The sequence below is a fragment of the Panthera tigris genome, chromosome D3 (assembly GCF_018350195.1).
Source record: "Panthera tigris isolate Pti1 chromosome D3, P.tigris_Pti1_mat1.1, whole genome shotgun sequence".
Classification (NCBI taxonomy): Eukaryota; Metazoa; Chordata; class Mammalia; order Carnivora; family Felidae; genus Panthera; species Panthera tigris.
Window position 1 is genome coordinate 29,594,541 of NC_056671.1, and position 23,418 is coordinate 29,617,958.

At 53.1% G+C, this 23,418-nt stretch overlaps 2 protein-coding genes across 7 annotated transcripts in view; both read right to left on the reverse strand.

The window, feature by feature from the left end:
- Nucleotides 1-3,342: 3,342 nt before the first annotated feature.
- TMEM191C (transmembrane protein 191C) lies at nucleotides 3,343-6,839 on the reverse strand. Of its 3 annotated transcripts, none has more exons than XM_042962851.1 (11): nucleotides 6,779-6,833; nucleotides 6,371-6,565; nucleotides 5,940-6,063; nucleotides 5,700-5,750; nucleotides 5,473-5,550; nucleotides 5,283-5,339; nucleotides 5,103-5,162; nucleotides 4,888-4,952; nucleotides 4,732-4,804; nucleotides 4,455-4,495; nucleotides 3,343-3,650 (listed from the first exon to the last, which is right to left on the reverse strand). In XM_042962851.1, the coding sequence occupies exons 2-11, from the start codon at nucleotides 6,523-6,525 to the stop codon at nucleotides 3,503-3,505; spliced, it is 852 nt and encodes a 283-aa protein (XP_042818785.1). In that variant the 5' UTR covers nucleotides 6,526-6,565; nucleotides 6,779-6,833; the 3' UTR covers nucleotides 3,343-3,502. The 3 variants fall into 3 exon arrangements, with proteins under 3 accessions (XP_042818785.1, XP_042818784.1, XP_042818787.1); XM_042962850.1 differs by lacking the exon at nucleotides 3,343-3,650 and adding an exon at nucleotides 4,124-4,362 and having other exon boundaries at nucleotides 6,779-6,835; XM_042962853.1 differs by lacking the exons at nucleotides 3,343-3,650; nucleotides 5,473-5,550 and adding an exon at nucleotides 4,124-4,362 and having other exon boundaries at nucleotides 6,779-6,839.
- Nucleotides 6,840-16,170: 9,331 nt separating this feature from the next.
- HIC2 (HIC ZBTB transcriptional repressor 2) overlaps nucleotides 16,171-23,418 on the reverse strand; it is a 28,506-nt gene continuing 21,258 nt past the window's right edge. Inside the window, exons 3-5 of one of the 4 annotated variants that reach the window (XM_042962379.1) lie at nucleotides 20,784-22,860; nucleotides 20,112-20,290; nucleotides 16,171-17,494 (exon numbers count right to left, since the gene is read on the reverse strand). In XM_042962379.1, coding sequence (XP_042818313.1) covers nucleotides 21,036-22,860 — 1,825 coding nt within the window. In that variant the 3' untranslated portion in view covers nucleotides 16,171-17,494; nucleotides 20,112-20,290; nucleotides 20,784-21,035. Of the gene's footprint in view, nucleotides 17,495-20,111; nucleotides 22,861-23,418 lie in introns of all 4 variants that reach the window. The other 3 variants (XM_042962380.1, XM_042962378.1, XM_042962377.1) reach the window with 3 other exon arrangements.

Sequence of the window (23,418 nt, forward strand, 5' to 3'; positions counted from 1 at the left end):
CATCTGGGTGGCTCAGTTAAGCATCTGACTTCAGCTCAGGTCATGATCTCATGGTTTGTAGTTTTGAACCCTGCATCAGGCTCTGTGCTGACAGCTAGGAGCCTGGAGCCTGTTTCAGATTCCATGTCTCCCTCTCTCTCTATCTTTCCCCTGTTCACTGTCTCTCAAAATAAATATTAAATTTTTAAAATTTTAATTTTTTTTTAATTTTTAAAACAATTTTAAAAAATTAAATATCTAGGGCTAAAAGTAAAGATGTGCGAGACCGTCACACTAAAAAAATACAGATCATTGCTGAGAGAAGTAAAAACTGGACAGAGACATCATGTTTGAAAACTGGAAGACTAAAGTCCCTGCAGACTGATCTCTAAATTCGGTGCATTCACTTCCCAGACATTTTTATGAAAATTGACAAGCCGAGTCTAAAATTTCTACAGACGTGCAAAAGATCCTCACATCATAAACCATAGTTAAGTCTGAAATGGACTGGAGGTTGAAATGTGAACTAAGATACCATGCAAGTGGTGCCTGGCTGGCTCAATCAGAGGAGTGTCTGACTCTTGATCTTAGGGTCATGAGTTCCAGCCCCCACGTTGATCATAGAGATTACTTGAAAAAATAATAATAAAACTATGCAAATGTTCGATGACATGGGTAAGTTTCCTCAATAACCTAGAAGTGAGGAGAACTTTCCTAACCAAAATCCAGAATCAATACAGGCAGGTATGTTGTTACAACCAGTGTATGGATAGCAAAAGAAACACCATGAACGAAGTAAAAGACAAACAGTAAAGATCTCAAAGTGAAAATGCCAACCGAGGAAGAAGAAAACCCTACAATCCTACATTTTTCAGATATGCAAATGATATGAGTAGTTTACAGAAAAAGAAAGGTAACTGGCACTTAAATATAAAAATATCCGGGGCGCCTGGGTGGCTCAGTCGGTTAAGCGTCCGACTTCAGCTCAGGTCACGATCTCGCAGTCCGTGAGTTCGAGCCCCGCGTCGGGCTCTGGGCTGATGGCTCAGAGCCTGGAGCCTGCTTCCGATTCTGTGTCTCCCTCTCTCTCTGCCCCTCCCCCGTTCATGCTCTGTCTCTCTCTGTCTCAAAAAGAAATAAAACGTTAAAAAAAAATTAAAAAAAAAAATATCCTTAACTTTGGGTGCCTGGGTGGCTCAGTTGGTTAAGCGTCTGACTCTTGATCTCAGCTAAGGTCTTGGATCTCAGGGTCGTGAGTTTGAGCCCCACACAGGGCTCCTTAACCTTGATCATAAGGTAAATGCAAATTAAAACTGCACTGAAGTGCCATTTCTCACCTCTCTGACAAAAATCCCCAGTGTGATAACAGGGGACATATCCAGTGATTGTGGGAATGGAAAGGGCAGGTCTCCAGCACTATCCTGTATGGAGCCAGCCTTGACCCACAATCCCATTTTTAGGAATCTATCTCAAAGACGATCTGGAAAAATACAGAAAAGTGTTAGCAGAAGGCTCCTCATTGAGTTATTGATGTGATATAGCAAATCATGGGAATCCACCCATGTCATTGCAGTTCAGTAAAGGATACAACTTCTCTGACACTGCTCAGAGCCAGGTGCTAAAAGAGGAGCAGAGAAGTCCATGTGTTCACCTAAGAAGGGAACAGGTTGTGACTGGGAAGAGGGAAGAGGTTGTGACTGGATATATTTCACTTAGCTAAGGGGAAAAAAGAAAAGTCCATTAAAACAATCAAATGTTTCCTCTAAGGGAATGCAGGCAAGAGGGTAGAGGGCACAGGGATAAAAGCTAGACTTCCCCAAAACATCTTCTTTCATGGATTTGATTCTGTAATTATAAACTATAAAAAATAAAGACAAATATAAATAAAAAACTTGGAAGAAAAAAAATAACGCAATGCCTAAAAACTGAAAGCAAAAGAAAATCACACTCATGAAGATGGCTATTTTTAATTTTTTAAAGTTTATTTATTTAGAGAGAGAGAAAGCATGAGTGCGGGAGAAGGAGAGAAACAGAATCCCAAGCAGGCTCTGAACTGTCAGCCTAGAGCCCTATGTGGGGCTCCACCTCACGCGAGATCATGACCTGAATGGAAGTTGGATCCTCAACCAACTAAGGCACGCATTTTTCCTTATTTTTAAAACTTCAACCAATGTTGGTGAGGATGTGGAGAAATCGGAACCCTTGTGATCTGCTGGTGGAAATGTAAAGTGCAGCAAGCACTGTGGAACAGAGTAGAGCAGGTCCTCAGAAAATCAAACACAGAAGCACTAATCCAGCAATTCCACTTCTGTGTACACACCCAAAAGAAGTGAAAGCAGAGACTCAAATATTTGTTCACAGAAGCATTATTTACCACAACCACAGGGTGGAAACAACCCAAATGGCCATCTATGCATGAATGAATAAACAAAATGGTTAGCAACAAAATGTTATAATGAATGGCTAAACAAAATGTTTACACCAATTAAAAGTATTAAAGCGGGGGGGGGGGGGCACCTGGGTGGCTCAGTCCGTTAAGCGTTGGACTCGATTTCTTGCCATGATCTCAAGGTTAGTTGGGCTCTGTGCTGACAGTGTGGAGCCTGCTTGGGATTCTCTCTCTCTGCCCCTCCCCCACGCGCGCACGCACGCTCTCTCTCTCTCTCTTTCTCTCCCTCTCTCTCTCAAAATAAAATTCTTTTATTTTTTTTTAATTTTTTTAACGTTTATTTATTTTTGAGACAGAGAGAGACAGAGCATGAACGGGGGAGGGTCAGAGAGAGGGAGACACAGAATCTGAAACAGGCTTCAGGCTCTGAGCTGTCAGCACAGAGCCTGACGTGGGGCTCGAACTCACGGACCGCGAGATCATGACCTGAGCCGAAGTCTGGCCGCTTAACCGACTGAGCCACCCAGGCGCCCCAAAATAAAATTCTTTTAAAAGTAAGGTATGAGAGGGGCACCTGGTTGGCTGAGTTAAGCACAGGACTCTTGATTTAAGCTAACATCATCCGTAGTCTCACAGTTGGTGAGTTTGAGCCCTGTGACTGGCTGTGTGTTGACTGTGCAGAGCCTGCTTGGAATTCTCTCTCTCTCTCTCTCTCTCTCTCTCTCTCTCTCTCTCTCTCAAAATAGATAAATAAATTTAAAAATTAAAAATAAATTTAAAAAAAATAAACCATCGTATGAGAATATCTTTACAACTCCTAGGCAAGGGTCAAACACAACCAAGCCACCCAGGCACCCCAAGAATGAAATCCATTTAGGACACAGCACGTTAAGTCTTAAATTTGATAGAATTTTATACACAGGATTACATAAACAAATTTAACTCCCAAAAGACTAAAAAAAAACACCAACAAATCAATTAGAAAACGATTATTTGGAGGCCACAGCAAAAACCTGTGTGCCGCGCCGGCAACAAGGAGATACACGGAACAATTTTACTACCAAAAAATGTAACGGGTAAAAGTAGGGCAGTATTTGTAACAGGCAAAATGGAACTCAAGGTTCATCATTTCCACTAAGCACAGCATTTCACATGAGTAAAAAGACGAGTCCTCACAAAGACTGCAGTGGTGAGCGTGCACTGCCAGCAGGGCTGGGACTCCCCGAAAGCGGAGCGGACCACAGGAGAGGAATGCCTGGACCGGCACCGGGAAGAACCGACCCTGAAAAAATACAAGAGGTGCTGTGGGGAACTAAATCACCCCCACGCAGCCGGGCCAGAGGAACCACGGATCTCCACGGAGAGGACTTGACCGGCCTGCTCCCCCAACCCCCAGGCTCACTAGCAGGGAAAAAGCAAGTTTAGCAAAAGATACTGGCCAACTTCCGAGTTGGCTCAGGCGTGGCAGCAGGGGCTGTACAAAAGGGGACCCCTCCCGGGAGCTCCTTGGTGCGAGCCAGCCCAAGGCGCCGGTGTCAGACGAGGACGCACCCTGCTCACTCCCGAGTCGCGGGCTCCGCCGAGAGGCGCCCGGGACAGCCTCTGCAAACTTAAGCACCGCCTGGAAGGCCCAACACCCTCTGCGCCGGAGGTGCCAGGGCTGCTGGGCCGAGGGACACATTACACCCCCCACCCCAGGAGTCTCCCCTCGGCCTCCCCCCAGGCGCCCAGAAACCACACGGAAGACAGAAGTGCTTAGTGCTTGTGGCCACGGCCGGCATGATGCGCGTTAGGCGGGCAGAAGGCCGCGCGCGCGCAGTTGGAGCAGCGGGGACAGAGTGTAGCGCAAACCGCGGAAGGCTGCGTCCGAGTCGAAGCGCGGGAGCCCCCCGCGGAGGGCGGAGGGGTTCACCAGCATCAGGCAGAGCATAGGCAGCGCCAGGAAACCGAGCGGGAGCAACAGCAGCGTCTGCAGCGCGCCCAGAGCCCACAGCCTGCGGACCCAAGGACGGACGGACGGACAGACGGACAGACGGGCAGTGGCGGGCAAGACGCCCAGCGCGCCCGCCGCCTGCCACTGGCTCACCTGAGGCCCGCCCCGCCGGTGCCGCCGAAAAGCCGCCTCTCCTACGGAAAGACGGAGCAGCGTCTAGCTCAGCGCCGGAGCGGAGGGCGCCGCGAGGTCCGAGTCTCTCAAGGAGCAGGAGGGAATCGTAGGGGACCAGTCTCCCGCAGGGCGGGTACGGGGGTTGCGATTCCGTCGGGGGGCGGGCCCTCGAGGGGAGGTGGGACCCCATGGGTGTGGGTATCTCCCATGTGTTGGGTCCCGACTCCAGCGCGCCCCGCCCAGGGCCCGCGCTCACACAGTCGGCCTTGGCCACCTCTTCCATGAGCGAGCCCGCGCAGTCCTGCATCCGTCGAAGCTGGGAGTCGCACCTGCCAGGAAGCGCATCGAGGTGGACGATCTGCCTCGGTTCCACAGCCACCCCACCTTACCCCCACAGTCCTGAACCCCTTACAGTTCCGGGCCGCCCCTCGAGGCGTCCAGCGCAGCCGCCGCCTCCATCACCTTTCCCTGCAGCTCCTGGAGGGGGAGGGAGTAAGGCGCCCGGACTCGCAGAGGAGATCTCGGGGGTGGGGTGGGGCGGGGAGGGAGAGGAGCAGCTCTGGGGGTGGAGGAGTGGAAGCCACAGTGGAGTCGGAGGTGAGCTGCTCTTGGGACTGAGGGTCGTACCTGCAGGACTCCGCTCTGCTCCTGAAAGCTGGCCCAAGCCTCCTCCGTCCGCTGCACGCCCTGGGATGTGGGGGGCCCTGATGAGACTTGGGATAATAACCCCTCTCCATCCTGCACCTGCCCAGGCTCCACCCACACTCGAAACCGACACTCTCCCTCAAACCCCAGCTCCACTCGCACCTGCCGCAGGCCCTCGGCCTGCTTGGCGTGCTTGGCCTCCACCATCTCCAGTTGTTTCTTCCGACGGATCCAAGGAATGTCAGGAGACCAGCACTCCCGGAACCCCACCCACGCATCCGCTCGGCCCACCCCCGCCCCTCAGGGAGCTGCTCGCACCGCCGCTCCGGCATTGGGGGCCCCACCCAAACACCTGCAACGCCATCAGTTGGGTCCCGAGTTGCTGTTCTGCGCGCTGTTGACTCAGTTGTTCCCCTCCGTAGTAGAAGAGCTAGGGATGGGTCTTGTGAGGACGGGGTTTGCGGGGCTTCAAGGGGCAGGGGATGTCCTTAATGGCCGGGACAGGGTAAAAACCGGGGCGAGGACTACAACGGGACTTCCTACGGGAAGCTAGAGACTAAGGCCGCCTCCTGACTGTACCTGACTTGACAGCTCCTCCCACTGCTCCTGCAGCTGCCGGTTGTGTTGCTCCTGTGGATAGGGTTGAGGGGGGCAGTCTGGGCCTCTCAGAGACCCCAGGCTCAGCTGCTGGCCCTACCCCAGGCGGGGCGGGGTCCCCAGCATCGGAACGGCCCCACACTGGGTCCCGACCCTGCCCGGGTCCTATTTAGGGCCCCGCCCTCTCCGCAGGCATAGCCCCAGTAGAGGCCCAGGCCCCACCAAGTCTTGCTTGTGCTGCTCCGCCGCTTCCAGCAGCGCGCGCGCGCGCTCCGCGCGCTCCCGCGCTGCCTCGCGCGCCTCCCCTCTCTGGGCCCGCGCCGCCTGGCTTCGCTTCCGCTGTAGGCTGCAGAGGGGAAACTGAGGCGGTGCCACCGAGGGAGGCGGCGGGTGTTCAGACTCCCGCAACCGCCGGGAAAGGCCAGTTACTAGTGAGGCCGAGGAAGCCCGCGCCGGCTCGCCGCACCCTCCCCTTCGTGGGTCCCCTGAGTAGATCTTCCAGGTCCCGCCGGCTTAGAGCGGAGGTTCGGGCCCTGCGGGGAGGCGTAACCGACGGGCCGGCCAGCCGCTCTGCCCAGGCCTAGGTGCCACCACCCGTAGTACTGACCCTCGCGCGCCCGCCTCGTCCCCATCGAGCCCCGCTTCCCGCGCACCTGCGCTCACGCTCCCGCAGGTCCTGCAGGCGCCCGATGAGGCTCTCGCTCTCGGCCTCAAGCCCCCGCACTAGCTCCTCCAGCTCCTGCTTCCGTAGTCGCCCGTCGCGGTTGTCCTTCTGCAGCTGCAGCAGCAGCTCTTGTGACTCGGCCATGGTTTAGGGGCTCTGCCCCGCCGCCGCCTCCGCCGCTCGCCTAGGGAATCCGGCACGCGGCTGGCGTCACAATGGGCGACAGGGGGCGCCCGAGCACAGCGCACCCTCCAACACCCCCCACCCCACCCCCCACCCCCGCCCCGCCCAGAGCCGCGGTAGACGAGGGTCAGGCAGGATCGCGCTTCGTCCCTCACGCAAAAAATGTTATGCAAGAGCCAAGATCGGATCAGTAAGGTTAATAAAATACTAATACCTAATGCAGATTGGTTCCCCAATTGAAGATGGAACTTGCAAACTGGTCAGTTTTTCCTGTGGAAAAGACTTCGAAATATATATCAGGATCCATACATATGTTCAGATCTTTTGACCCAATTATTCCACTCCTGAAAATTTGGGGAATAATTAAAAAAGAAAAACAAAACACTAGGCATTAAATGGTTCGTTAAAGGCTTTACAGTAATCACAAAAAGGAAACTTGTAATCATTAGTGTTCTGTTTAAAAATTAAGTGTCATGTCTGGAGATATCTCATCTAGTGAAAAAATATGATTTAGGACTTATGCTAAAATAACTATGATTACCAGGTAAATGGGCAAGATCTTTAAAGGAAGAAGGAGAAGATGTTCTTTAAAGGAAGAAGGTTGAAGTTCCAACTCTTGATTTTGGGTTCAGGTCGTGATCCCAGGGTCATGGGGTAGAGGCCTGTGTTGGGCTCCACGCCGAGTGTGGAGCCTACTTGGGATTCTCTCTCTCTCCTTTTGCCCCTCTCCCCTGCTCGTTTGTGCTCTAACATAAAATTAAAACAAATTTTTTTAGGGGCGCCTGGGTGGCTCAGTCAGTTGAGCATCTGACTTCAGCTCAGGTCATGATCTCACAGCTTGTGAGTTCGAGCCCCGTGTAGGGCTCTGTGCTGACAGCTTGGAGCCTGGAGCCTGATTCAATTCTGTGTCTCCCTCTCTCTCTGCCCCTAACTCACTCGCATCCTGTCTCTGTCCCTCTCAAAAGTAAACAAACATTAAAAAAAATAATTTTTTTTAACTTTTAAAAATGTAAAAGAATACAAAATCAAAAGTTCATTTGCATGGCGTACAAAGTCTCAGGACAGGTGCTGGAGAAGAGAGCCGAGTCTCAGGTGCTGTTCGAAGATGGGCACCTGGCCACCAGTTCTGACCAGTGCCAACCTGCCCTATAACTCGCTTGCCAGGAAAGGCCTCCAAGACTCTCCTGAAGCCAGGCTCATTCAAGGGGAGGGGAATGGCCCATGATCCCAAGGACTCACCCAAGGGAAGCAGGTCTTGGCTTCCTGGTTAAAGCCCCTTCCCTGCACCGGGTTCCCTCATCTCCGGCCCCTCTCACTACAGCTGTTCCTCTTCCATCCCCTCTCTCCCTCGGAGATGTCACACAGTGTCCTGCAGTTGAGCCCTCCCCATGTGGTGATGCCCATTTGCCACCCTGAGGGGTGACCCCGTCCCCATGCACCCTCACCGGGAGGTTCACCCCCAACACTGCTCCCATGGCCCCCCCAGGTAGTCCTGCCCCCTCTCCTCCAGCTGTTGTCCTAGAAACCTTGATGTTCTTGATGTCCTAGAAACCTGATTCGTTGACCTCTCTCACCCTCCCTCCAGACTGTCCCCAAATCCTGGGGCCTGCTGCATGGCAAATTACTGCCCTGTCCCTCCACTTCCACTGTGAGGGGAGAAGCCACCTACCTCATCAGTGCTGTTATGAAGAATAAAGAAGCTGATGTTTGCAAAGCCCTTAGAACACATCTGGCACTAGTAAGTGACACAGAAACCCTTGTTAAATAAGTTTAAATAAAAAACAAGTTTCCAATTTCTGACCTCTTTTAAACATGTTCAATGCTATTCCTCCAGACCGGATCATTCCAAAACTTCCTAAGTAGTCAGCCTGCTCCCACCTCATCTACCCACAGCAACCAGGGGTCAACTGCTCCCCCACTGCCTCCAACACACACATACACACACACTCTCAGCTTTCTGGTAGCTTCCCACAAGTCCATGCCCTCACGCTGCTCAGCCCAGCCTGTTCTTCCAGGCAACCGGCCTCAGAGCCCAGGAATCTGTCCCCTACTGCTCCTTAGACTCACCTACCTGCCACAGGGCCTTTGCACCTGCTCTTCCCCCTGCCCAGCCCTTTCCTCATGTCCTTCAACCCTCCCCGCAATTCCAGCTTCTTAAGAAAGCCTTTCTTGGAGACCCCACCCCAAATCACAACCTCCTATGGCACTTTTCCTGTGTCTACCCAGCATGGGTACCCACCTACAATCTGTACTGTGTCCTGCACTGGAATAGGAGCACAGCTAGGACAGGGCCTGGCACACAGAGTTGTTGAATGGGCATGTGGACAGGCCGTCTCCACTGCAGAGATGTGGCATCTTGTCCAAGAGCGTAGGCCACAAACCAGCCATGACCCAGAAGAGCTGTGGCACCAAACCACGTCCTTCCTCTGACCCCACAGCCTGCCCCTTGCTCATTTGCCAAAACCTGCCACACCCATAGGCCTGCCTCTGCCTCCTTGAAAGGACACCCCTGGACCCTGGTGCCCCTGCCATTTTCCCGACCTGGCTAGGTCAGCTGCCTGGCACTGCAGCAGAGCAATAGCCCCAGCAGTACCTTGTGTCTCCTACCAAAGGACAGAGGCTAGTGAGCAGCTGCCTCCCTTGAGCTGCTCTTGAATGCTGCCATCTGTGTTCCCCTAAGTGGACAGGCTATGTAGGGACATGGGAAGGTGAGATCCCAGGGGTTTTGCTGACAGTCCACTGGCATGAGCCAAGAAAGGGGACTGAAGACAGCGACGTTCACCTCCAGAGGCACGCAGCCTGGAGACTCCCACTGCGGGCCTGCCTGGGTTTCTGGGAACTCACCAACTGGGCTCCTGGTGCCTCCTGTCACCCCAAGATGGAAGCCACCACTTCTCCCTCACCCCCTCCATGGCTACCGCAGGCCCCTGGTGGCCACAACCAACTGTTCCACACACCTCTGCAGTAGCCTGTGGCCAAGGCGACAGTGCAATATGGACATGCGACAAGAAAGCTTGATGAGGAAGGCGGGGTGAGGGCAGGGAAGGCAGCCACCAAAGGGCCCCAGGACGGAGCCTCACCAGCTCCCCAAGTGGCCTGCTGTGGATGAGACGCCTTCACTGCAGGACACAGGGGCCCAGCAGGTGCCTGCTGAGGGCAGAGAGGATCTGAGTGAGCAAGGGCGCTGGGCTTACTGCCCGCAGAAGGAAAGGCAGACACTGAGGCCAGGAGGCCAAGCTTGCAGAGCCTGTGGTGTGGACAGAGGGCTGCCTGGCACCTTTGCGGCCACCTAAAGCTGCACATGGCACACCTCTGTTATGGGTTGAGTTATGTCCCCCAGAATCCCTAAGCTTGGAAGACCCAGCACCTCAGAATGTGACTGTATTTGGAGATGGAGGTCTTTAGAGGGGTAATTAGGTTAACATGAGGCTGTTAGGGTGTCCCCTAAGCCAATCTGACTGGGATCCTTATAAGAGGAAACATGGACACAGACACTCACAGAGGGAGGACAGCCATCTACAAGCCAAGGAGAGAGGCCTCAGGAGAAACCAACTCCGTTGAGACATGGATTCAGGCCTCCAGCCTCCAGGACCGTGAGAAATTACTGTTCAGCTCTGGTTTCTGTGGTGCTCTATTATGACAACCTGAGCATGCGCATACACCCCTTTCCCTCTCCTGAGGATGGGCCAGGCCCACCAGTGGACAGAATGCTGGGGGTGGCCCCCCAAGTGCAGGGCCCACTTGGGGAGGCAATGGCAATGGTGGGAAGGTACACATTGCCGCAACACCCTAGGATCAGCCCAACTGTTTGATTTGGCTTTGGAGGTCCTTCCCCGCCTGGCTAGAGTCTGGGTGCCACCCTCCCCCACCACACACATCTCTCTGGCCACAAGAAAATTGCTTCAGTTCCAAAAATACACCGACTCCTCCTCCTGGCCTTCGTATATACTGTTGTGTCTGCCTGGGACACTCCCCCTAGCCCCCCACTGCCATTGCTTCTGGTTGCAGTCCCCTTCCAGGTGGCCTGACCCTCTCGAGAGCTACAGAAGCCTCCTGTGGACACCGTCCCCCTCCCTTGTGAGTTCTGGGACGTGTTTCATCTCAGGTGATCCAGGGGCAGTACTACCATTTACCCCCAGGGTTGAGTTAACGCAAGAGCTAGTGCTGCTGAGCACTTGGTACAGTGCTGGCTATGGAGGACTTGGGTTAGCATTAGTTTTTATCTGCCTGTCGCCTTCACATGACTCAAGGATCCAAGAGGTCAGGGGCCACGTCCATGCACCGTCAATGAACCCAGCACTCTGGGCCCAACACACAGTCTACTGTCCTGGGCTCCTCAGATGTCACATGGATGCACACCCACCTGACAGAGAGAAGCCAATGGTGACATTCCATTGGTGCCGGCCCTGATCTCACACCAGGGATGCCTGCAGGTGGCAACCAGCTTTGTCGCCTGTGGCCAGAAAGAAGGGCTGAACATGAAATAGGTTAACACCAAGACTGTTTGTTGACATTTCCTAAACTCACTGGTCAGTGGCATTAGCAGAGACCAGTGCAGTGGGGAGGGGAGCTGCTTGCTCTCCTCCCAGAAGGCCAAGTGCCCAGGACAGGGGGTTCTTTATGGCTGGGCAGTAACTGGTAAGACTTCCAGCATCCCTGCCTCCTACACTGCCTGATGCTGAGGAAGACAGCCTGGGCCCCGAGGGTGGGCCAGCCTCCTATGCTGATGCCAAGGCCTGCCCAGCTTGCCTTTCCCAAGAATCAGACCTTTTCTCTCTGCCTATCTGGTTTCTACAGCATAGAGGCCATCTTTCAGCTTGTTGTGGGCAGAGGACAATCTGGGGCACGTGGCTACCTGTTCTCCCAGGGAGACTGTGCTGACCACACTCCTCCAGCCAGCTGCTAGGTGACTGCCCTCCTTAGCGTGAGGTTTGTGCAGTTTCCAGGTTTAGGAAGGGTCCCCCATTGCCTCCCAGCAGGCTCCTTCCTCTTCAAGGCCCAGGGCTGTAGGAGGGCAGAGGCCAGCCTGTGCCAAGGGGGTGGTCAGAGCAGATTGGGTGCCAGGCCACTTTAGTGTAGGTCTCACACATTCTCGTTCAGAGTGGATGTGCATATTACCTGCAGAGGACATGCAGAAGCACAGGTGGCACTTTGGAATCACCAACAGTAACATTTCACAGCACACCTGAGACTAATGACACACCCTGGCTTTTACCAGGTTTGAAGAATGAACCATTCAAAAGTTTCCTGTACATTTGGTGTACAACTTAGCAAATGCTCTCGTAGAAGGTCTTGTGGGAAACATTTCTTGAAATATTTAGCATCCAGGATACTTCCTCATGCACGAAAGTGCACTAGTTCACTCTTCCTGACCTTTTCCCTTCCCTCTTGGCACACAGAGCCAACTAGCACGCTCAGTCACATCTTCTTGCCTAATGGCAACAGAGTAGTTTTTCCTCCCTCTTTGTTCCTTTTTTCGGCTCATTCTCAACTACATAGAATTCCTTCACTGCCATCTACCTCAAATGGCTTTTGAAAAGAGGCATGTTTTAAAGCAAACACTCCAGGGGCTCCTGGGTGGCTCAGTCAGTTAAGCGTCCGATTCAGCTCAGGTCATGATCTCACAGTCTGTGGGTTCGAGCCCTGTGTCAGGCTCTGTGCTGATAGCTCAGAGCCTGGAGCCTGCTTTGGATTCTGTGTCTCCCTCTTTCTCTGCCCCTCCCATGCTCATACTCTGTCTCTGTCTCTCAATAATAAATAAAAGTAAAAAATAAAAAAGTTTAAAAACATGTTTTAAAAAAATAATAAACCAAACACTTTATGGAAGGGAACAGTGGTACCTACAGCTCAGAACCTGTCTTTGATCTCTAACCATGGAATGACTCCCCAGCCTGGCCCTGATTTAGAGTCTGCCTGCAATAGAGTATTTCGTCTCACCTTTCACCATTCTCTAGAATGTTCTTCAAGCCCCTAGCGCTAAGAATCTCCAGTTTGGCAGAAGGCTCTGTCAGAAGTGCCACTGCCAGCTCAGTACAGGCAAAAACAGTGTCTCATCTCCCTCCATTCCACACATCTTAGGTAACTATTGGATTGATTCCAAGATGCTTTTTAGGGTTTCATTTTTTTAAATGTTTATTTATTTTTGAGAGAGAGACAGAATCTGAGGCAGGCTCCAGGCTCTTAGCTGTCAGCACAGAGTCCGATAAGGGGCTTGAACTCATGGACCATGAGATCATGACCTCAGCTGAAGTCAGATGCTCAAATGACTGAGCCACCCAGGCACCCCTAGGGTCTCATTCTTGAATATCAGAGCCTGCTAAGGTCACCCAACATTTGAAGAAAGCCTTTAAAATTACATTTTTTAAGTATAAAAACTAACCTAAAGTGGCGATCTAAAAAGGAACTAGACACTATGCAAGGAACAGAAGAAAATGTCAAAAAAATTAAATTTTCCTTAGAGATTACATCTATGAAAAGAGAACAAAATGCAATAAGCAAAGCACAAACACAAGAAAGGAAATTCAAAATAATTGCTGACACGTTTTAAAAATGAGTAAGTTTACTGAAGGGAATGGGTCTCCAGAATGAAACCAATCCACCAAGTGCCCAACCCAATGAATGAACAAACCACCTAGAATAAAGAGACAATACTAGAAGTTTCCAGAGAAGGTTACATACAAAGGGAACTGGACTTCTCATCACACTGGAAGGTAGAAGCCAATGAAGCAACACTTGCAAATTCAACAGGAAAATGAAATCCAACCTACAATTCTATTCCCAGCCAAACTATCAATTCTGAGTAGTTTAAAAGCATTTTCAACATTCAGCTTCAAAAACCTACCTCCCATGTGTTCCTTCTCAGGATGTACCAGATAAAACATCCTATCTACACAAGGAGGTAACCTGAGAAAACAACACATGGGATCCAGAAAAGTGGGCTTCCAGTGCAGGAAAAAAAGCAAGAGAACTCCCGCCAAATTGGTGCAGGAAAACATCAGGTTCCAGAAGGATGTCCCTTGAGGGAAAAAGAATAGACAGCATCTGATTCTGTGGAAAGCTGTACTGGGAAGCATTTCAGAGTTAAAGGGTGGAGGAAGATAGAGACACAAATCAGTCTAAGCAACTGAAAACATAATTAACCTCAAGAAGAACAAAATATTGTACAAAAAGATGCACTACACCACTTGGTTCAGCAATAAACAAATACATAGTGATAATGACAAGTATGGATTCAGAAATTGCACACTGAACCAGTTTTATTTATTATTTATTTATTTATTTATTTATTTATTTATTTATAAGAAAGAGAGAGAGAGAGAATGGGGGAGGGGCAGAGAGAGGGGGAGACACAGAACTTGAAGTGGGCTCCAAGCTCTGAGCTTTCAGCACAGAGCCCAACGTGGGGCTCAAGCTCATGAACCATGAGATCATGACCTGAGCTGAAGTCAGATGCTTAACTGACTGAGCCACCCAGGCGCCCCTGCACCAGTTCTTATAAATGAAGTTAAATGAAACTTAGCCATGCCCACCTCCTTATGTTGTTAGTGGGAGCTTTTGCAGTGACAGCAGGGTTGAGAAGTCATTGTAGAGACTGTATGGCCCACAAAGGCTAAAATAGTTACTATCTGGCTGCTTTACAGAAGTTTGCCAACCCCTAGATTAAACTAAACTATCTGGGGGAATTTAAGGGAAGGGGAAGAGGGTATAAATGCACTAAGCTGAACTAAAATCCCCATCTATAGGTCCCAACTCTGAAAAGGATGAGTTAAGACAGCAGTGTAAGCCTACTATTTAGAAATGTGGAGATAAATGCATAAACAATGCTACAAATTAAAAGTGGGGGTCTGCATACATTGTGATGGGGTTAAGGGAACAAAAGACTATTTTTTGTTTTAAGCCTTTTTCTTTTTTTTTTTGGTAATCTCTACACCCAACATGGGGCTCAAACTCACAATCCCGAGATCATGAGTCACATGCTCTTCCAACTGAGCCAGCCCAGGCACCCGTGTTAAGCCTTTTAAAGAAGCTTTTGATTATTTAAACTATGTTCAGTTAGTACTCGGAAAAAAACAAAAACAAATTTTATTTTATTTATTTTTATTTATTTTATTTTATTTTATTTATTTTATTTTATTTATGGGGCACCTGGGTAACTCAGTCGGTTAAGCATCTGACTTCGGCTCAGGTCATGATCTCACCGCTCCTGAGTTCAAGTCCCAAGTGGGGCTCTGTGATGACAGCTCAGAGCCTGGAGCCTACTTAGGATTCTATGTTTCCATCTCTCTCTGCCCCTCCCCTGCTCATGCTCTTTCTCAAAAATAAACAAACATTAAAGAAAATAACAAAATTTGGGGTTCCTGGGTGGCTCAGTTGGTTAAGCATCCAACTTCAGCTCAGGTCATGATCTCACAGTTCGTGAGTTCAAGCCCCACGTCCGGCTCTGTGCTGACAGCTCAGAGCCTGGAGTCTGCTTCAGATTCTGTGTCTCCCTCTCTCTCTCTCAAAAATAAATAAAGATTTTAAACAATTAAAAATAAATAAAATAATAAAGTTTATTTAGAGAGTGTACACGTGCACAAGCAGGGGAGGGGCAAGAGAAGACACAGAATCCCAAGCAGGCTCCATACCATCAGCACAGAGCCCATTCTGGGGCTTGAACCCACGAACTGTGAGACCATGACCTGAGCCGAGATCAAGAGTTGGCACTTAACCAACTGAGCCACCCAGGTGCCCCATGAATTTTAAAAGAATTGAACCGTTGGCACCGCCTGGCTCAGTCGGTAGAACATTCATCTCTTGATCTCAGGGTTAAGTTCGAGCCCTATGTTGGGTGTAGAGATTACTTAAAAACAAATGTAAAAAAACACACTTGAAAGAAGAAATAAAAATAATTCAATGGAGCTTACCATGGTTTAGAGCAGCAATGTCCATATTCTTCTGGAGTTTTGGGGTCTGAGGTCATCCGCTGCTGACCTAGAGCCACTTGAACATCTAAAGTCCAATCAGGGGTCTAAGCTGGCTGACCACCTTCCTGGCCCCAGCCCTGCCCCTTCTACTGGATCTTCACTCATTCTGGGATTCCCCTCTGGTAGCTGGGACAGTCCACCAGGGAACTGGAACCACTGTCTCTGCCCCTGGAAACTTAAGACTATCTTTTCCTTCCTCCCCCCTTTACCCTAAGCAGGAATCAGGAGCAGTGTGCAGTAGAGAGCCCTTGTCTTGCCCTAGCACGACTCTGCTGCTCCAACAGGTGGTCCTGGGCCCAAGCCAGACCTCCCTTCATCCAGGCCACCAGGTCCCTGTCCCTATCTACATATCCACTGCTTCCTGAACAGGCTAACTCAGGCCAACATTGCCCAAAAGGATGTTGACCCTAGGGTGCTGGTTCCCTGGTCCACAGCCCAACCCCAGGATGCACACACATGGCCAAGTGAGATTCCAGCCCCTGGGGCCATTTCACCTGAAACCCGCCCTTAGGACAATAGTGGGCAGATGGCTCATCCCAGCTCCCACCCTCCTATGTCTTGCAAGTGCTGGACACAGGAAAGCAGTGTGTCATTTAGCAGAAGAGAACAGGCACAGAACACAGAGGCCCCATACAAGATAGTTTTCAATCAAGCTTTTAATGAAAAGATCATAAAATAACAGTTTCTCATCACTGTACATTAAGACTGCACGCTTCTGAATGGAGAGATCAGTCGTCGGTGAATTGCTTTTTCTATGACACTTGTGGGCTGCGTACCTGCAGCTCTGACCTGAATTTATCCAAACTCTCAAAGGAAGTGAACTCGATGCGAAGACGGATAGCGGCGGTGGCCAGTACAGGAGTGCGATCACGGTGCCCCTCCCCCTTCCGGGAAGGAAATAAGAGTAGGACGTGATCCCGCTTCTCCGATTAAACAAAACGGCTATAACCCCATCCCTCCCCCTCCCCCTCGAGGTATTTGCGAATGGGCGGGTGCCCAACCTGGGGTCCCCCAAGGGGGGAGGGGGAAAACAAGTGATGGGTGGGATACAGAGAGGCTCCCCTCAGCACCTGGCCCCACGGGGCCCCACCAAGTGGAGGGGGGGAGCCCTGGGGAACCTCCCTGCCCCAAGTGAGGTCTGTTATGCAGCATTTTTGAGGTCAATAAATTACAGCAATAAATAGCAAGGTGAGGTAGGGGGAGGGGTTCCCGGTAGAAAAATTAAAGTGGGTGACTGAAGCTGGCGGGGGAGAGGGGTCCTAGGAAAGGGGGCCTGGGCAGCCTCCATTCCCACAGCGAACCTCCACCCCCTGATCTGGAATGTCACACTGAGGCTGAGTAGGTCCCTCTCTCCATCCTAGCACTCCTGGCATCAGTTCACAGGTTCAGTAATGTCTGCCCCAACGTGACTCTGGCGAAGAGCAAGGGCCTTGGTCCCTTCTAGGGGTACAACAGGGCTGAGATCCCTGGTCTGTTCTCTGGAGGCCCGGTGCCTCTGCTTTCCTCCCCAAGCCAAGGGGGTGGACGGATGCAGCCCCCCCCTCTTCCCTGAGCCCTGCCCTCCTGGCTGCCCAGGCCTCCCCCACTCAGGACGGCTGTGGGGAGGGCGGTAGGGTCTGCCTGCCCAGCCAGCCCGGCCCAGATCGCACTCCTGCACGCGGTCCAGTCCAGTGAATACTGACGGGGTGGGGGTGGGAGCATAGCGGGGCAGCCCAGCGCCCCCGAGTGGTGACGAACGGGAAATACACACACAAGGCTGCGTGAGGTTCCAAGTCAGTCTGGGTCCGAATTGTTCATTTCACAGGCTGAGGTGTATGGCTATGCTGCGAGTCTCTGAGATTCTTCTTTGCTTAAAGGTTCATCTTCTCTTTTTTACCTTTTTTGCAATCCTGGAGGAGCCCTTGCGATGGCTCGGTCTGGTGGGAGCGAGCGGTGGCGGAGCCGGCCGCTCACTCGCCCCAAGTCTGAGAAATAAATACATTCATCACTGCACAAACATATTGATACAAAAACAACACTGTTCAGAGTGTTTGCACCGTCTGTGTTGGTAAGGACCAGCCCAGGAAGCACCCCCCCAACTGCCGGGGGTGGGAGTGTCCCCTGGGGGTGGGGACCCACTGGAGTTAACGGAGCTGTGCAAAGATCCCGGCTTTTTGGCTTGAGAGGGACCCTCACATCAACCCACCACGAGGGTCACGGGCAGAGTGGGGGACCCTCCATCCTGGGGCCCAAGCCCAGACTCGGGTCCTGTGGCCAGAGTTGACGGCCACCCCCTGCTGTGCCAGCTAGCCAGGACCTCTGAGGTCTGGCCAGGAGGCCTGGGGGGCAGTCAGCATCGGCCCAAGCTCTTTGGTGCCAGCTGGGCTTTGAGAGGCCTCAGGCTGGGAAGGAGGGCTCAGGTGAATCTGGGGGGCCTCCAGGCCTGCCCCTCTGCCCGTGAGCCAACTCAGAAGGGCCTCCAGCAGAAGGTGGGGATTCACTGGGACTGGCCTTACAGCTGCTGAGGTCTGAAACTGTAAAAGTTTATGTAAACAATGAGATAAATATATTAGTATCTTTTTTTTTTTCTGAGCCCATTGAGGTTCCATACTCATTCAAAATGTGCTTTGGTTTAAAAAATAGGTTTTGTGAATTTGGGTATGAGCTTTTTTTTTTTTTTTTTTTTTTTTTTGTTTGTTTATCCTCTCTTTCCTACATGACATCTGCTATTTTCTGTTTCCTGTTTCTCCGAAACATTCAGGAATTAAGTGACTAAAGCAGAGAACTGTAAGCCGCCCTTGGCCTCCAACGGCCTAATTTCCTTGTGAGGCTCTTAACACATTTCCACGCACACATTCGCAAGCACACACTCCACATGAAATCAAAGGAAAAAGAAAACAAAACCAAGTGTTGTGTTAGTCCCACCCCACCCCACAAACCCTTAAAATCTTAAATAGGAAACTAGTGTTTTGCTTTCTTGTTAAAATACAGAAAAGGCTCGATACAATACTCAGGTGGGTACAATACTATGTCGCACGAACGTCGTTGAGTGAGGGGCCTTTGCGCCCAGTCCCTGAAGCTCTGCAAATGAATTACCTACTCTCACGGGTCACCTCATGGATGCGGCTGCCCACGGCCCGAGAGGCCACACACAGGCCAGGCGCACATAAAATTCCCGTGTGGTACAGACTTTGTGTCGTGTGGCTTAAGTGCTGACGGAGTGGGGTGGGGTCGGGAGGGCAGAGGGGCCTGGAAAGCACCGTGCCTCCTCACCTGACTTGTGGGATCACAAGACCCTAGGTCTAGTGCTCTGTTTCCCACCCATAGGGAAGAAGATCCAGCTTGGGGCTGGGGGTGCCTTGAGATGGGCTCAGCCAGAAGCCCTCACTTGCAAAACACACCCTTCACCATTTGGGTCCCTGAACTCAGGCTGTTTTCAGCTGGAGGGTCTCTGGAGGGGTGAGGGTGGAGGATGACTCTGGAATTTTTTGGTCTGAACGTAAAGTAGAAGGAAAAAAAAAGAAAAGCATGAAGCAAAATGAAGATAAAGCTGCTGGCCTAATCCTGTGGCTCCAGTCAGCTGAGGACAGTGGGACCAACCACGGCGACCTTGGTCTGGCCTTGTGAGCCCGACTCCCAGCCCATGGAGGGGTCCTGTGGCTGGTAGAGAAACCCCAAGGTGAGGGTTGAGGGGTAAAGGGTGGGACTCCAGACAGAGCTGAGCCAATGGGTGGCAGCCAGCCTCTTGCCAGAGCAGCCAGGACTGCTCAGAGAAGGTGCCAAAGCAGGGTAGGTCCCCTCTCCCTGTCCCCCAGGAGGGTATATACATCACTTTGGCCAGTGCCTCCCTAAGCCTCTGCACTGGCTGGGAGGGGTTGCTGCTCTCCCAAGTCCCAGCTCTTGCAGGCCCAGGAGACAGGATGGAGGGGGGGGGGCTCACTTCCACCTCATCCTGGCCCTGGCAGGGAACTGCAGGGAGCTGGCTCCAGGCCCCGATCTCCCATGGGGCTGGAGCACTCACCTGCCTCACCCAGCCCCAGATCAGAGGCACACACGCAGGCTCCCTGACGCTTCACAACGGACTCAGAACACCCACAGGGTGGACACAGCTAGCCGCATGCTCTGGGGGTAAAGACACATGCGAGCTGACTCAGCTGCTGCAGGAGCTCCCCTCTAAGAGCACTGGGGGTGGAGGGCCCAGTAGGGCCACCTGGGCCAGGCAGAGCCTGGCTCACTCAAACGCGCGTCTTCCTATGCACACTAACAGGAGGAAAACAAGTGTCACGGCCTCAACTGCCAGTCACCAACGTACTGTTCTCATGAATTCAAGAGGTAGCAAAAGGTCAGAAGTCTCTCCACCTTGATTGGGAAGGAAGGAAGGAAAGCGCAGTATCTGTCCACACGCACCGAGCACACTACACACACACACACACACACACACACACACACACACACACACACACACAGAAAATGAAAAAGAAGAGTACCGACGGCTCTGGCATTGAGTCCAGCCTCCCCCCTCCCCCCACAAGTCCCAGACCTTCCAGTTCAAACATTCACATAAACATTACACTGGTTTTTCTCTTAATAAAAAAGAAGTACCTCTAAACAAAGAATATTCCTCGGAAACTATAGGTAAATCACTCTCTCTCCTGAGGCAGCCGAGGCGGGGCTCGGGGCCCAGGGAAGCCTTTGGCCTAGAAGGGCTTCTGGGGCCTGGAGGGGTGGGCGCCCCTCAGCTGGGGCGGGGGCAGGAGGACAGCTGCCCCTGTACATTCAGTCTGCAGACCCAGGCTCAGCCCCGAGGGGCCGGGAGGAAAATAAACTCTTGTTAGTTTTGGTTTAAAAAACAAAATTCAAAAAGAAAAAAGGAACAGATCAGTAGGAATAACAGCAACCTAGGCCCAGAGGGCTCTTTAGCTGTGGAGAGGTAGGCGGTGGGGGCCCCCCTGACTGTCCCAGCGCCAGTGAGCAGTGACCCCTGGCTCCAGGAAGGAGGGCTCTGTCCCCTCCCCTCCAGCACCATTCCCCGAAGAGCCAGGGTGGCCCGCACACAGACAAGCACTCGTGCATGCACACAGACACCGCCCCTGGCCACGGGGCAGCCCTGCTCCTCCCCAGCAGAGGGAGGCCCCCACTGCCCCCTGCTCTGACCCAGCCTGCGGGAAAGGGGCCAGATCCCAGCAAGACCCCCATGACCCACTCCCATGGGCCCCGCAGTGGCCGTCTCGGGGAGCCAGAGGCCTGGGCGGAATCGGGAGGTAGACTGCACACCAGCAATGCACATGCGGAGCTTGGGCCCATCGGCTTCTCTCCTCTCTCTTCCCTTGGTACAGACTGTCCATTAAAGCTCTGGGTGTGGGGGGGCTGGCTGGAGGTGCCACCAGGAGCTACCCCTGTGGGACCTGGGGGTCCTGGCCCCTCCCGCCTGGCCTCCGTGCTTCTTTCTTCCTTCCGTTGGCTCCCGAGGGCGAGTCTGCAGAGGGCACCCTTGGGCCGGGGAGAAGGGTCTTTGGCTTCTAGGAGCTAGGAGGGGGAAGTATGCATGCGCAAGTGGCTGATGAGGTTGCGCTGCTGGGTGAACTTGCCTCCGCAGAGCTGGCACTCATAGGGCTTCTCGCCCGAGTGCACGCGCATGTGCTCAGTGAGGCGGTACTGGCGGGTGAAGCGCATGCCACACTCATCGCAGGCAAAGGGCTTCAGGCCCAGGTGGCTCCGCATGTGACGTGTCATGGTGCCGCGCTGGGTGAACATTTTGCCGCAGATGTTGCAGGGGAAGGGCCGAGTCAGCCAGTGTGTCTTCTCGTGCTGCCGCAACGTGGCAGGGTCCTTGTAGGTCTTCTCGCAGACAGAGCACTTGAAGGGCCGGGGCTCAGCAGCATAGGCCGCGCTGGGTGCCGACAGGTCCTCAGCCTCCTCCTCGGCGCCCCCGCTGCCTGTCTCGTAAGCACCCTCCTCCTTGATGAACAGCTCCTCCTCTGTGTGTGTCTCCACGTGGGCATTGAGCTGCTCAGAGCTGGGGAAGCCTTTGGCGCAGGGGATGCACACATACAGGTTGTCCCCATAGGACACCGTCTCGTAGCCCTCCTGCCGGTACATGTAGTGGGTACCGGCGTGGCCGCTGCCCCCCTCGCTCCCACTCTGCCCGCTGTCCTCACTTCCATCCTTGCCATTCTCCTCCTCCTCCTTGCAGGAGTACGGGGGCTCCGTGTAAGGCCCACTGGGGCCACCCCCCGCAACGGTGCTGGCCAGGATGCCATTGGGAACCCTGTCCCCTAGCCCCTCGCCCTCTTCCCCTGGGCAAGGGCCCTTGGGCCCTGCTTCCCTCCGCTCAAAGGGGGACCCAACCATAGGCTCCTTCTTGCTCCATTCCTTCTTGCGGGCTGAGTGCCGCAGGCTCTTCCGGGGCTGCCCACCAGGCCCCTCCAGCAGACTCAGGTGGTTATCCTCAGACCCCTCCAGATCCATGGGCTCATTGGGGGTGCCCCCCAGCTCAGCATAAGAGGCACTGTTGGCAACAGGAGGGGCAGAGGCTGAGAGGGGCGAGCCGTGCTGACTGTCACTCAGCTGGGCAGGGTCTTCCGGGGTCAGGGGGGGACCGGGGGTGGCAGGGGGCAGGGGAGGGCTCTTCTTGGACAGGTCCAGGCCCAGCTCCTGCTCGCAGCCCCCACTGCTCCCATTGGTGCTGCAGCTGCCCAGGCCAGCCTCCCCACTGGCGGGACAGACGGCCCGGCTCAGGCCATGCACGCCTTCCTGGCTTGAGCCTCCAAGGAAGAGCTCGTCATCTGAGCCTTTGGCCTGGGGGAGCTCCTGGGGGGTGTGGGCCCCCTTGCGTCCGTCCATGAGCCCCGGATACCGTGCCTGGATGACAGAGGCTGTGGACAGCCGCTGGCTGCGGGGAGGCCTCCCCATGCCGGTGGCACTCACCCGTCCGGAGCCAAAGGGCTTGCCGGCTCGCTTGAGTTTACGACGGCAGAGGGCTGCCAACTCGGGCAGCTGGAGGTAGCTGGCGGCAGTGAGGAGAGTGCTGAAATTGGGCTCAGCTGGCTGGTCGCTGGGCAGCAGCTTGCCCGTGTAGATGAAGTCCAGGATCTGCTGGAACACCGTGGAGCTGACCATGTCCGTGTCCAGGTTGATGAGGTTATCGTGCAGGACTAGGGACTTGAAGTAGATGCTGCTGGCAGCCAGAACATTCTTGTGGGCCCGAAAGATGGAGTTCTCCACCATGATGATGACATCACACAGAAAGCCCTTTGTCCTCTGCTGGTTCAGCTGCAACAAGAGCTGCTTGGAGTGGCTGGGCAGCTCCATGTCGGGCCCCATGTCCCCTCGCCCTGCCCACGCGTACCACCTGTGGGCAAGAACACATGGGGCATTAACCACCTGGGAGCCTCATCCAAGGGCTTGGAGACAATGTGGGGTTGCAGTGGTGCTCAGGGGGCCTCACTGGCACAGTACCCAAGCAAGGAACTCACACTACCCATCGGGGCTCATGCTGCCTGAAAAGAGACACTGGCACTGGCCCCATTTGCACCAATGAGAAAAACAGAAACAGAGGACAATGAGCGTCACGTGATGCTAAGCAGAGACAATCGGATGTGAATTTGGTTCCACAACCCAGGGTACCGTCTCCACACTCAAGTCGACCACATGCCCACAGGGGACTTAAAAATGACCAGCAGGGGACTGTGAGGTACTGGGAGGCAGTGCAGGGGGGAATGAGATGAGCAGAAGCTCCTGGGCAGGCTCACTTCCCACATGGGCATATAACTTCCTAGTTTTTAGGGCAAACTAGAAATTAAGTTTGTCAGGCTGAACCTCCCAATGTCAAATAAAGGTTCTTTCTCCTATGCAGCCGCCACCTGTGACCTCTGCTCTGCCCTGAGTGCCTCTCAAACAACCCTAGTGG

What these genes read in the sequence shown, in the direction of transcription:
- TMEM191C (XM_042962850.1), bottom strand. Translation starts at nt 6,525, where the DNA reads ATGGCCGAGTCACAAGAGCTGCTGCTGCAGCTGCAGAAGGACAACCGC. An exon ending in AGGTGGCCAAGGCCGACTGT is followed by an intron (nt 4,496 to 4,731) that starts GTGAGCGCGGGC and finishes GTCTTTCCGTAG; the next exon opens with GAGAGGCGGCTTTTCGGCGG. An exon ending in ACCGGCGGGGCGGGCCTCAG is followed by an intron (nt 4,363 to 4,454) that starts GTGAGCCAGTGG and finishes TTGGGTCCGCAG; the next exon opens with GCTGTGGGCTCTGGGCGCGC.